General features: G+C 56.1%; 1 protein-coding gene across 11 annotated transcripts in view; it reads left to right on the top strand.

The window, feature by feature from the left end:
• Positions 1-13172, top strand: part of KATNIP (katanin interacting protein) — a 186647-nt gene that overhangs the window by 68503 nt on the left and 104972 nt on the right. For 8 of the 11 annotated variants that reach the window (XM_051847554.2, XM_051847549.2, XM_051847546.2 and 5 more), the window contains 2 exons: positions 384-553; positions 2840-2937. In XM_051847554.2, the coding sequence (XP_051703514.2) occupies positions 415-553; positions 2840-2937 (237 nt within the window). In that variant the 5' untranslated portion in view covers positions 384-414. Of the gene's footprint in view, positions 1-383; positions 1673-1732; positions 2938-13172 lie in introns of all 11 variants that reach the window. The other 3 variants (XM_070065023.1, XM_070065022.1, XM_070065021.1) reach the window with 2 other exon arrangements.

Genomic DNA, 13172 nt, shown 5'->3' with positions numbered 1-13172 from the left:
TCCTGATTCATAGATGTGTTGGGTGAAATTTCTTACTTAGAACCTGAGACCCTAAAGCCCCTTTTAGCTGCACATCAAACAGTCACCAAGGCCACAAAGTTGCATTATCTCGGAAAACCCAACTGTAGGCTTACAGTGCCCGCTTGCTACCTCTGCTCTAGCCCTCCTGGGGCAGGGACCACATACATTCCTGCTTGCTGATGTGCCTGTGAGCCTCAAAAGACAGCAACACCTTCCCTGCAGGGCTCTGTCCCCCGTGGGTATTGTGGGCCTGAGTAGAGACACTCAGCCATCACCACGTTAGTTTACTCCTCCCGGCTTGGGGGTGGCTCAGCGGCCCAGGCTCTCCCGTGCTGAGCAACAAGTGATGGTTTCTCTTCCAGGGTGCTGAAGCATTTGAAAGCCAAGGACCCCATGCAGCTGCACCTGGAGCACTTGGAACAAGGGTTCTCTGTCTACGTCAACGGGGCCAATTCGGAACAGAAGCCATCGCCTCGGAAGGCCGTGCGCTCCGACTTCTCCAGGAGTGCCTCGCACACCGAGGGGACCCACGGTGAGCACAGCCCCTCCCCAGCCAAGCAGCAGTGCTGCTGCATAGAAGCAGTGAGGGGCTGTGGACCACCACCGGTGTGCCGGTGACCCTGCCCGCAGAGGCCTTACTGCGCACCATGCACTACACCTACTTCACCAGAGAGGGCGTGAGAGCGAGAAAGAGAAATCCTTGTTATTTTTCAAACGGGTCTTGGCCTCCGCTATCCTAGAGCAACACATTTCTAGCTTTTACATTTCCTGGGTCTCCAGCGTCAGTCAGTTAAGGAAAAGTGTAGGGTCTTTTCGATTATTCCTGTTCACTCAATCTGTCTTAACTTTAACCCAGATGTAATATTTGATTCATCATTCATTTTTGTATTTAGTTCATCCATACTGTGTACCCTGAAACAGATTTCACCTGGCCTATAAGAAAAACACAGGCATTCTGCAGGTGTTGTAACAAGGCTACCAACTTAGTGTCTGGCCTAGTGTAGGCATCAGAAATGACTGGGTAGAGGTGGGTGTTGTGGTGCAGTGGGTTAAATCACCACTTGGGACACCCACATCCTGCAGAGGACTGGGTTGAGTCCTGGCTCCTCTGCTTCCCATCCAGCTCCATGCTCATGTGTCATGGGAGGCAGCAGGTATTGGGTTAAGTACCTGGGCCCCTGCCACTCACGTGGGAGATTGAGATGGAGTTCTGGGCTCCTGGCTTTGACCTAGCCTAGTGCTGGCCATTGCAGGCATTTGGGGAATGAACCAGCAGATGGGAGGTTCCTCTCTCTCTCTCTCTCTCTCTCTCTCTCTCTCTCTCTCTGCCTTTCAAGTAGATAAAACTGAAACACTAAAACATTTTTAAAAATGATTGATAGTTGAATAAACAGAACAGCAGAGCACGTGGTATCAGGTCTTGATTGGGACATGTTACTGTGGGGAAGCCATTTAGGCTCCCTGTGCCTTTATTTGGTCATCTTTTAGAAAGATTTTTTATTTATTGAAAGGCAAAGGGATGGGAGGAGGAGAGACAGAGAGAAAGAGAGGGGGGAGGGAGTAGATCTTACATCTGCTGGTTTACTCTCCAAATGCTTACAACAGCCAAGACTGGCCCAGCCCAAAGCCTGGAGTCTGGAACTCCATCCAGGTCTCCCACGTGGGTGGTAGGAACCTGAACTCTCGCGTCACCACCTGGAACTCCATCCAGGTCTCCCACGTGGGTGGCAGGAACCTGAACTCTCGCATCACCACCTGCTGCCTCCCAGGGTTGTGCATTAACAGGGAGCTGGATCGGCAGTAGAGTACTCCAAGCAGTGGCATCTCAACTGCAGTACCTGCCCAACGCCCACCCTGTTTGCCCGTCTTTAAAATGGAAACTAACGAGGGTGCCTGTTCCTGGGTGCCAGGGTCCTGTAAGACAATCCTCTTTGTCTGAGCTGCTCGCGTGCTACTGAGCCACAAGAGAAGCATCTGGAACAAGACAGAGCGAGATGGGAATGGACCCCGTCCCACCACGTTCTAGCTTGGACATAGGCAGTCGGGTCCTCTCTGACCCTCAGTTTCCTCCCCCAGAAAATGGGAATAACTACGCCCATGTTGTGGGCTGGCCAGGAAGAGGAAATGCCGTGAGAACTGTAAAGGGTGCGGCACACGGTGACCTCAGTGTGCGTTACTCTGATGTGCTGCTGCCTCACACACATGCAAGATCCCCAGCCATTCAGAAACAGTGAAAATCACAGCCACACCAAGGGGGACAAGAGGAGGAAGTGGTATTCCTGCCTGTTCCCCTAGGAGAACCAGGGCAGCTCAGCACGGCGTAGTCTGAGCTTCCTGGCCCCAAGGGCAGCAATGGAAACCTGTGCCCCTCCTGGTCCAGGTTTCAGGGAGGAGCAGAGAGCAGGATTCGCAGTCCTGGGTGTGCCAGCAATATATTCATTCATTCACCAGTTAAATCTATCCTGTTTCACTGGCTAGCCCAGCTAGTGACCTGGTGCACAAGCAGTGCCTTCCAGGCTCCTGTATCTTGGAGATACGTGGTGTGCACATCTCCATCTGCCTGATGGGACAGCACATTTGCTTGTCGCCCTGCAGCACTGACGTGCTGTGGCCCAGTTCCCCTGGTCACTGGGTGGTTAGCCTGCTTCCTAACACACACACTCACACCCCACCACTGCACACAGTGCTGCAGGAAGCGTCCTCCCGTACAAGACTTCGGGGCACGCTGACATGCACCTTAGATGCCTGTTACGAAACAGCCCCTGGGCGCGAGTGAGCCATCAGCGCCTCACCAGTGTCCTCGCTGCCTCTGCTGCAGATTGCACACGAAGAACCCTGCTTCGAGAAGCTGAAGACGCCTTGCGATGCGGTTCACAGACGGCCCCCAGCAGAGTGCAGCGCCGAGGATGGCACCAGGTCTGTGGCCCCGGCTCCCGCTTTAAAATAGGGCGTGGGACAGTCCAGGGGCCGGAAACAGATCAGAGCGTTTCAGATCCCCGAGGGCAGCTGGCGGGTGTGGCCAGGTGCTATAGTGGTGCCCGTTCTGGGCGTGCAGTCCTTTCTGCTGTGTGGTCCTCCCTTCTGGATAGAGTCATCCTGGCCCCACTCTGGAGCGTGGGGAGGTCAGACTCTGCTCCCTCGCAATGACTTAGTCTTACAGCAGATTTTTTATTGAGCACCTGCTGTATGCCATGCATGCTCCTAGACGCCAGGGGCACAGTGAGTGAGTGGGACAAAGCCCTTGCCTCAGAGGACCCAGAGGTCAGTTTGAGTTGCTGCGAATGCGGCTCAGGTCAGCAGCCTGCCTTTCTGAGCAGCTATCCCAGGGACCAGGCGGGGCCAAGCTTAGACACCACGCATGCCTCCTCTCCTCAATCCTGCCAGGAGACCTCCAGGGTGCAGCCCAGTGCTTTGCTGCATGGGGAGCTGTGAAGACAGGTGCTCTGAGAAGTTCAGTGAGCTCTTCAAGGTCACAGCTAAGACGTGGCAGGGTCAAGACACCAACCTAGACCTTTGATGCCAAGTTTCTCGCTCTTGCCCGTGTTGTCCTTGATGCCATACCCTGCCGCCACTCGTTCCATACCTGGCCTCAAGGTGGGCTCTGCCTTGACCGCCTATTTGAATCCCCTTGGCAGATTTTTCAAACATGGGTACCCAGGAGCTGGCTGAGCTTTTGCCTGCAGCGTGGGCATCCTATGTGGGTGCCAGTTCATGTCCCAGCTGCTCCTGTTCTGATCCAGCTCTCTGCTATGGCCTGGGAAGGTACTGGAGGATGGCGCAAGTCCTTGGGTCTCTGCACCCACATGGGAGACCCGGAAGAAGCTCCTGGTTCCTGGCTTCAGAGGGGCCCAGCTCCAGCCATTGCGGCCATCTGGGGAGTGAACCAGTGGATGGAAGGCTTTTCTCTCTGTCCCTCCCTCTCTCTGTAGCTCTACTTCTCAAATAAATAAATAAAATCTTGCAAAAAAACAAAACAAAACAAAACAAAACAAAAAAAACAAAACACAGATACCCAAGCTCCCCTCCCAGAGACCTAACTTGGTGAGGCTTACGCAGCAGGTTTTTAAATTATTATTGTTGTTGTTGTTGTTATGAACCTTGTGTTTGCCAGCATTCAGAGCTGCATTTTACCCTGTCGCAAAGGTAGGGGACAATATGACTTTCTGCACCCATTTGTGTGGTTACTCTGAAGGTCACTGTGCTGCTGTCCAGACTCGGGTGCCTGGCTGGGATTGGAACCCTGAGCCGGGAACCCCAAAGCCGGTGTGGTCTTTCTGCTTCCCGACAAGGGCACGCTCAAGTGTGTGCTTCCTGGGGGAAGGCTGTCCCTGCCTTATCTCTACACCGGTGCAGGCGGCCCTGAGGCCTGCTTCTGTCCCCAGCCATGAATGTTAATTTCTCATTAGCGAGGCCTTTTCTCTACCTCTCACTCCTGACAGTTCTTAGAGTGGTTCTGAGTGCCTTCTATTATCAGGAGCCATATTTGTGTCTTCCTGGCTGTGACTTCATGGCCGGCCCCAGACTCTGCGCCAGTTAAAAGACTTGGCCTCGGATTAATTAGCGTCCTTCCCCAGCCTCTCCTTGAGGTCCTCGCTTCGCAGTGCCTAATCATGCCTAATTTCCCGGCTTCCCGAGGCTCCGAGGGCTGTGATTGTCCTTCTGCACTCCATCAGTCGGGGTCACTCAGTGCCTGCCCACAGAGACCACTCCGGCTATTTTAAGCAGAAAGGGCTGTGGTGCAGAGAGTCCAGGTGCTGGCACAAGCCTTGGGCCAGCGCGAGGAGTGGACTCTGAGCTGAGCCTGCAGGAATGGTGTTGGGAGGCAAAGCCACTTAGCCGTCAGATGCCCGGTGGGGACCAGAAGCAGGAAGGTCCCCTGAGCTGCTGTCCAGGAATCAGGAAGCTAACCTTTGGCCTCAGGATGTCCCTGTGCCTGTTAACACTGCCCTGGAAGGAAGACCCTGCCCATGGCCTGGCCACCTGTGCCCAGCACTGAGACAGCCTACGTCTGTCCCCTCCTCTCCTCACTTCTACTTTCCCTGTCTTGTGAGGCCACCTGATTGGTGACCCTGAATCATACCAGGATCCCAAGGGAAACTGAGAAGCACCGCGTTTGGCTCTCTTATCTCTACCAATCAGCCTGACACCCTAGGAGGAGGGTGGCACAAAGCCTGACGCCCTTCCCCTGTCATGGGCTCTAGGCCACCCAAATGTGGCACCCAGAGATTTAGACAAATGGGGGTTGGGTGGAGGGAGCATTCATTTTGTGAACAAAATCATCCACTAATTTCACAGATAGCTGTTGGCACCTGCCAGGGCCCAGGCACCGTGCTAAGGCTCTGGAGTTACAGAAAAAAATCAAAGAAGGCTCAGTTCCTGCCCTGGGAGTGCTGGCTGTGACCCCGTGGGGAGGCTGCCCAACCGGGAGGAGGGTGTGACGGTTGCGTCAAGCATATGGCCTACTGGAGCCTGGAAGGTAGCAGCTTGAGGATGATGGGGCACACTTGCCTCCAGGTCACGTGTGCTGCCCACAGTGTAACAAAGACCTCAGTTCCTGCCAACATTTATATTTTGAAGTTGTTGTTTAAGTTTTTTTTTTTTTTTTTTTTTAATTTTGAAAGAGTTACAGAGAGAGAGGGAGAGACAGAGAGATCTTCCATCTGTTGGTTCCTAATTCCCCAGATGGCTGTAATGGTCAGTGGTGTCTAGACTGAAGCCAGGAGCCAGGAGTTTCATCCAAGTCTCCCATGTGAGTGGGAGACACTTGGGCCATCCTCCGCTGCTTTTCCTAGGCCATTAGCAGGGGGCTGGATCGGAAGTACAGCAGCTGGGACTAGACCGATGCCCATGTGGGATGCCAGTGTCTCAGGTCGTGGCTTTACCTGCTACACCACAATACTGGCCCCAAAAGATTTTGTGTAGAAAATATCTAGAGTCCTATTTCCTTGGAAAAATGGAAAGTTCTGGCTCCCAAGCTGGGCTATCCTAGTATTAGGCAGCCACTGGCAGCTGTCCCCTGGGAACAGGGCACAGGGCCTCTTGGTGGCCACAGGCCCCACCACTCCCTTATAGCCCTGAAGCTGAGGCCTGTGGCCATTGCAGTTTATTCTCAGGCTTGGGCTGCTGCCTGTCTCCTTCCAGGTTTCCATTTCCCACCTGGCTCATGGGGGCATTTGGGTTTTGGGGTCCTCGGACAGTGGGAGGGAGTTGGCTTTGGACACTTATTAACTGCTTGTCCTGGAGGACGTAACACAGCATCTCTGAGCCATGTACCATGCTAACCCAGCTGTGCGCCCTGTTAGGTGACACAACCTTTCTCGGCTTTGGTCCCAACATCAGAAAGACTTCCGGTGGCTGCTGCGAAGGCTGTGTGTGGTGTACAGTGTGGGTCAAGGGTGGTCCATCAGAGAGGGACTGTCTGCAGTGTTAGGGTGGGAGCACCTAGTGGCAGGTGTTACACACACCTGAGAAATTGTCAAGAGCAGCCTGGGTTCAAGGCCGTGGCTCCACCCCCCAGTAGTTGAGCAGTCTGGGGTGAGTTGTGTCACCTCGTGCTTTGTGGAGCAGAGTCGGTAACATCGCCTGCCCTGGATGGAGTCACCGAGGATCGGCTGGGCCAGTGCCTCGCCAGTGCCTTGTGAATAAGAGGCCTGACCGCTGCTGGATTCTGCCGGATGTGGACGGGGAGGGCAGCTGGCCTGGAGACCCCGGAGGGCTCCTCCCTGCAGCAGGGCCTTGTACCCACTCGGCCCTTCCTGCGTGCTTGTCCTGGTGCCTCTTCTAAGTTTGGGGCACAGGATGGGTGCTGGGGTTGCAGCAGGCAGTGTGGCTGGCCCAGGCCCTGTGCCCCCAGAGCTCCTACTACAGGGAGTTGGTAGGAGGCCAAGGGCAAGCATGTTGATACACAAGGAGAGAAAACACATGCGTCTGCTGCAGCTGCGTCCCCAGGGGCCCTGGCTGTGCAGAGACCACGCGGAGACCGCGGCAGCCCCAGGGAGCTGCAGGGGAGCGCGCCCCAGGTAGAAGGCACAGTGGGGGGTAGGCAGTGGGAAGGGGCTAGGGCAGGCAGCAGGCATGGCCAGTACACTGCAGTGGAGAGGGTGTAGGGGACTTTGGGGTCATCAGTGGGCAGGGCTGGATCACACAGTGCCTGGAAGACAACCGCAGGAGACTGGATTTTAATCCAGATGTGAGGAGCTGTCCCAGAGGGTTGAAAGAGGAGGCCACCTCTGGGTGCGTTAGGGATGGTTCCCAGCTGCTGTGTGCAGGAAGCACTTCCCAGAGGGCCCTGGGAGCCAAACGCAGCTCTCTTCTCTCCACCTCCCGGCGCAGCCCCCCACTCTCCGGCCTCTGTTCTCTGGCCCCCGCACCTGCTCCATGTCAGGTTTTCACTCCCTCAATATGCAGTAGTTGACATTTTCCAAGAGCGAGACCACCTGACTCTCCCAGTGCCTCTTCGTTCCTCGGGCGCAGCCTGGGTGTGCTGCTCACTCCTGCCTCCATGGCTGCAGCTGGAGCCGGGGCCAGGTCGTCTGAGGCAAAGCCCCTGGCCCTCGAGCTGCCTGTGAAGCAGGCACTGTGGGTCCCAGAGCTTCTCACGGAGACGAGAGCTAGGACAGTACAAATAGACTTGGTGTGCCCACCATGCCGATGTCACTGTCACGAGGGAGAGGGGGCTGGGCTGGTCCCTGGGAAGCAGGGTGCTGTGGGGCACATGGACAGTCTCTTTGTCCTAGCCCCTTCCTCATGGGCCCTACCATCCTCGGAGGCAGCCAAATCCCCAATGCCCAGTGGCCAGTTTTCAAAAGCCACGCCCTCTGAAGAGGGATCACAGCCTTCTCCCAGTCTGGGGGCTTCTCCCAAATGACAGTGCTCCCAAGGAGGGACCAGCAGGACTGATCACTCCATTTATTCACAGCTGGGATGACAAGGGACACAGGGGTGTGACACAGTGGTCCCAGTACACAGCAAGTGCTGGAGTTGCAGCTGTATTTCCAGCCAGCCCTGCATTACCCACCCCTCCCAGCTCATCTTCCCTCCTCTACTGGCTCCCCAGGACTCTGTGGCGCCCCACATCCCAGGGTCACGGACCACACACAGTACGTTAGCCTCTTCCTGTGGCACGGGTTTCCCTTCTGATGGTCTCGCACAGCACTAAGGAAGCCCTCTGGGGTAGAGCTGCCTCACAGGTGCCCAGGCCTATAGGTCCTCGGATCACCGAGTCATTCAGACGCCCGCGCCGCTAACACCCTTTCCCAACACTCCGATGCTGGGGCTCCAGAGGGTAATGGCAGCGGCCGTGCAGGCTTCCAGGCTGCCACTTTGGCCGTGGAATAGGCTCGTGGTGATAAATGGGCTCTTGCTCCTACTGTCCTTCCCCCCCCACCCCCCTCCACCACCACCACTTCCAGGCCTTAGATCTTTCTGCTGCTATCAGTGGATTAAGATTTATGGCTTCCTCAGCCTTGTAATACTTGGGTGGACAGCGGCCTAATCAACACAGCCGTCGTTTACCAAAATGCTGTCAGATTTGATGAACGTCGTCGGCGCCCGGCATTAAATTGGTAGTGAAGGGATTGGCCTTCCAGCAATTTACTGTGGGGTGGGCTTTCCTTAAAGGTCTCAAAAGCAAGTTCATTGTGATGATTAAAGCAGAGGCTCTGCTCCCCCTCCTCTGCCACATCCGGTTTCTTGTTGTGGCGGAGGCAGCCAAAGCGCCTTCTGGAAAGCTTGCCGGTGAAAATGTGAAGCAGTGGGGGCTCTTTCCTTTGCCGCCCTCTTTCTCTTTCTGAGCTGCGAAACCCCCACAGTGAGGACAATAAGCGTCGGCCTTTCCTGTGACCTTGCCCAATACTGACTGTCCGCGCGGTGAGCGCTGTTACTTGGAGGAGAGCAGACAAATCTGGGAAGAACAGATCAAGCAACGCGCTCCCCACCCCAGGTCTGCCTTGGTCCGCGGTGTCGGGGCCCTGCTACCTCTAGAGGGAGCCACTGACATAGCGCACAACCTGTGCAACCCTACGGGGCCGCCCCCAGCTTTGCTCTTTTTTTTTTTATGGTACTTGACAGTAAGCTTAGAGCCCGCTGCAGAGAGGGGCGGCAGATACAGATAACCCTGAGTGTGCACTGGGCTGAGCGTGGCCTTGGGCCGGCCAGCGGGGACGTGAGGATTTGGGTGGCAGGGTTTTGAAAGCCTCCCCCTTTGCAGACATCTCAAGAGTCCGCCCAGGTCTGGGCGCTGCGAGTAGGCAGGAAAGAGCAGCCGCTTGGGAACGCCCACTCCTGGTGGAGCAGCGTGCCAGGCAGGGAGCCAACCAGGATCGCAGTCACCATGCCGTGCAAGGGTGTGTGGGGAGTGGGAGGCAGGGAGCGTGGCAGGCCTGCTCGTGCAGGGCCCCAGGCGGGAACCTGCCCCAGTCTCCTCCCAGGGCCTCCCCAGGGCTGGCGGCGGGCAAGCGGGCCAGATGGCGGCTCTGTCTACTCCTCCCTCCCTCCTCAGGCACCCACTCAGCATGAGACACTCTTCCTGGACCCTGGTCATTTTTTTGTATGTCGCTTCATAGGCACATTCTTCTGCTGCGGGTGCAGGGCAGGGCCTTGGTGTTTAGGTGTTCTTCGCTACCTCGCCATGCTTCCAGAAGCTTCTGTGCAGTTGGTGCTCAGCGAGGACTTTGCCGACTCTGGGCCTGAATGCCCACTGCAAACCTGCGTTTGCCCCTTGGTGATGTTGGTGGAACCAGCGGTGTTGTTGAACCGCTGGGAGGCGAGGCTGGGAAAACTGCAGAAGCAAAAGACACCTGGACCCTCTCCTGGAGTGCTGGAGCCCTTCCCTGTATTTTAAAATTCAAATCAGAGGCAAAGCTGTCTTCTTCCCAACTCTCTCTCTCTCTCTCTCTCTCTCTCTCTCTCTCTATGTCTATCTCTCTCAAATTTATTTTCATTGTAAGGGAAAGACAGAGAGAGAGAGAGAAACAGAGATCATCCATCCCCTGATTCTGAGCCAGGCTGCAGACTGGAGCCTGGAACTCCATCCGGGTCTCCTACGTGGGTGGCAGGGACCCAAGCCTTTGAGTCCTCACAAGCTGCCTCCCAGGGTGCATGTTAGTTGGAAGCTGTGATGGGAAGTGGAGAGGCCTGGGTGCAAAGCAGGTGCTCTGACATGGGACGCAGGCTTCCCAGGCATCGTCTTAGCTGCTGCGCCCACTGCCTGGCCCCATCACAGTTCCATGACTTGCTCTCCTATGTTCAGCTGTGGCTGGGCCCAGCGGCTCAGACCATGTCATGGGACGCATTGTTTCAGCTCTGCTTTTCCTCCTGTGCCCCGTGGAATACCAGGAGTTACCAGAAGCTCCCGCTTCCGATCTGTCGCCCGCTGTTGCCTTTCTTGGGTTCCCCTGAACCAGTCACCATAAACCATGCTCTGATTGACCAGGCCTGCATCACAGCTCCATCCGCCCTGGGAGGAAACTCAGTTCCACTTGGATTAGTGGGCCAAGGAGTGAGGAGAGGATTTCCCAGAAGAGCAGGGTGTTTTTCCTAGGACATAGGGCATTGCGTGCCAGACAGCCAGACACAGTTGTGTCCATTCTTGTTAAAATGCACCTGCTGACTCCTAAGGTGAGGGGGCAGGGGCACTGAAATTCTGCCTTTTTCACAAGTCCCAAGGCCCTAGTCAAGGCCGCTCCCTTCCTAGACCAAAGATCAGAACCCCGCGGGAGGGGCCGGGCCCCACCCAAGGCACTGGCTGGCTCAAACCTACAGGTCCTCCCTCCTCTTCCTCGCACTCTCTCCTACCCCTCCAGAAGGCTCCTGGCATTTGGACATTACTGGGGGTTCCCGCAGAGGAGGGAGGGGCGCTCGTTGAACATGTCCCAGGAAGTCCATCTCAGCAGTGAAGTCAGAGTCTTTACCGCTTCATCCTGGCTGAGGCGGGGGGCCTCCAGGAGCGTCCTGGCCTGGAAGCCTCCAGGGACCTGCACCCTGTGGGACACTTCCCTCCACAGACCTTGCTGCTGACACTTGCTCGGCTCCAAGAGCGAGTGGGCAGAGCCCGGGGAAAGCCATGTGTCACTTGGTGCCAGAGCCCAGGGCAGCCAAGCACATGGTCAGGAGGGCACAGCAGGGTGGGAGGAGGCAGAGGGAACGGCACAGGGCACTCAGAGACCAGAGGGGCTTCTGGAAGGTTCTGGAAGCATCCAGTGGTACCTTCCTTCTGCACCTCTTCTCCCTGTTCGCAAACAGAGAGACTTCCTGGCTGCTTTTCCAGCCCCTTGTGCTCTCTCGTTCCGAGCTCTTTGCCCTGAGTCATCTGTAGCTTACCCGCTGCCTGCCTCCTGTACCTCAGATCTTTGCAGGGAATTCTCTAATCCCGCGTGGTCTCTGCTGTCACCAGGTGGGGCACATTTATCCCTCTCGGGCCTGCTGAGGCAATGTCCTGTGTTTGCTTAGAACAGGGATTGGTTGGCAAACTGCAGTCCCTGGGCCGAATCCGGCCTCAGCCTGTTCTTGTACATCAAGTGTGATTGGAACCCGGCCAGCCCGTTTGTTTCGGCTCTGTCTGGGGCTGTGTTTGAGCTACAGTGGGACAGTTGAGTATTACAGCAGCGAGCACACACTGGCAGAGTATGAGATGTGTACTCTCCAGCCATTTACAGGAAAAGCTGGCCAGTCCTGGTAGGTTGTCTGGCCTCTGGAGCCACGCCACTGGGGTTTAACGCTAGGCTGCATGGCTTCTTAGCTGGGCGACCTTGGACAAGAGCCTAATGTCCTCAGGCCTCATTTTCCCCTGGGGGTATGTCGTGAGCGAATGCACCGTGGAGTATTGGGTGACATGGCAGCTGCAGTGGCAGCACTGAGGGGAGCAGGAGGCGTGGCACAGCATGAGCTTGGATCACTCCGTGGACGTTTGGCGCAGGGGTTAAGCCACCAGCTGGGTTGCTCACGTCCTGTGTTGCCATGTCTGGTTCAAGTCCCGACTCTGCTTCCCATCCAGCTTCCTCCTAACGTGCACTCTGAGAGACAGCAGGTGCTTACCCAAGTACTTGGGTCCCTGCCACCCATGTGAGAGACCCGGATGGAGTTCTGGGCTCCTGGCTGGCCCAGGGCATTTGGGGATTAAACTAACAGATGGGAGATCTTTTGCTGCCTATCTCTCTACCCCTCAAATATGTATAATGAATGAATGAATTTGAAGAAGGGAGCCCTGACCTGAGTTGCAGGTCGTGTGGGGCCATAAGGCTCCAACACGCTACATTTCCTAAGCATGTGGGGAAGCTGAACCTCACACGGGGCAGAAGGGTCTCGCCAGGGCCGCAGGGGAAAGCACCACCTGACTTGCCTTGAACTTGGGGTCTGGAGTCAGGACTCGGGCTCTGTGTCTTCTACTGCTCAGCCACAGGACCAGGACAAGCATGGGGAAGGCAGGTGCCCAGCGCAGACCTGAGGGGGTCTCGTAGTCAAATTTGCACACATGCATGTTGGCACCCAAGAGTGAGGCCATTTCCAGTAGCACCCCCTGGGCACCGTGCTCACCCCACACCAGTCCGGGCCCTGCTCACAGCCAGATTTGCCTTCAGCCTGGGAACACGCGTCAGTTTCTGCAGCTGATGAGTGGATGATGTCGTTGGCTTGCTTTTAGGGTCCATGTTGGAGGAAATGTGTCCCCTTCTGGGGTTGGGGGAGGTCCGGGCACCTGTGCAGAGCTGTTGGCACATGTGTGAATGCCACTTTGGCACATGCGGAAGCTGGTGCCTGGGGTGTCAGGGGACCTGCCCTGCCTAGGTCATACAGGGAGTTAGCCTCAGGGTTCCGGGAACTGAGCCAGTCTGCCTGAGGTTAGATCTCAGGCTCTTCATGCATGGCCCACTGTGACACAGCCACAGGAGTGTCACTGGGCTTGAGTTCCCCTATAAGTAACCATGACAGCTCAGACTGCCGTGTGGAGGCAGGCGGCCTGTAGGAGACGGGTGGTTGGCACTGACAGGAACCCAGGCTTCCTCTGTTTTTCCTCCAGGCCACCCTGAAATGTGGCTTTCTTCCTTGTCCTCAGGCATCTTGCCACCTCCACAGAATCAGGCAGTGGACAGCTATTGCATGGGCAGAGAGCACTGCCTCCAAACTTACCTAGGATTTGGGTACATGGAAGAGATTTG

Source organism: Oryctolagus cuniculus, chromosome 19 (genome assembly GCF_964237555.1).
Source record: "Oryctolagus cuniculus chromosome 19, mOryCun1.1, whole genome shotgun sequence".
In the NCBI taxonomy this organism is placed as follows: Eukaryota; Metazoa; Chordata; class Mammalia; order Lagomorpha; family Leporidae; genus Oryctolagus; species Oryctolagus cuniculus.
The sequence above is the reverse complement of the archived record's forward strand: the minus strand, read 5'-3'. Positions and strand labels throughout refer to the sequence as shown.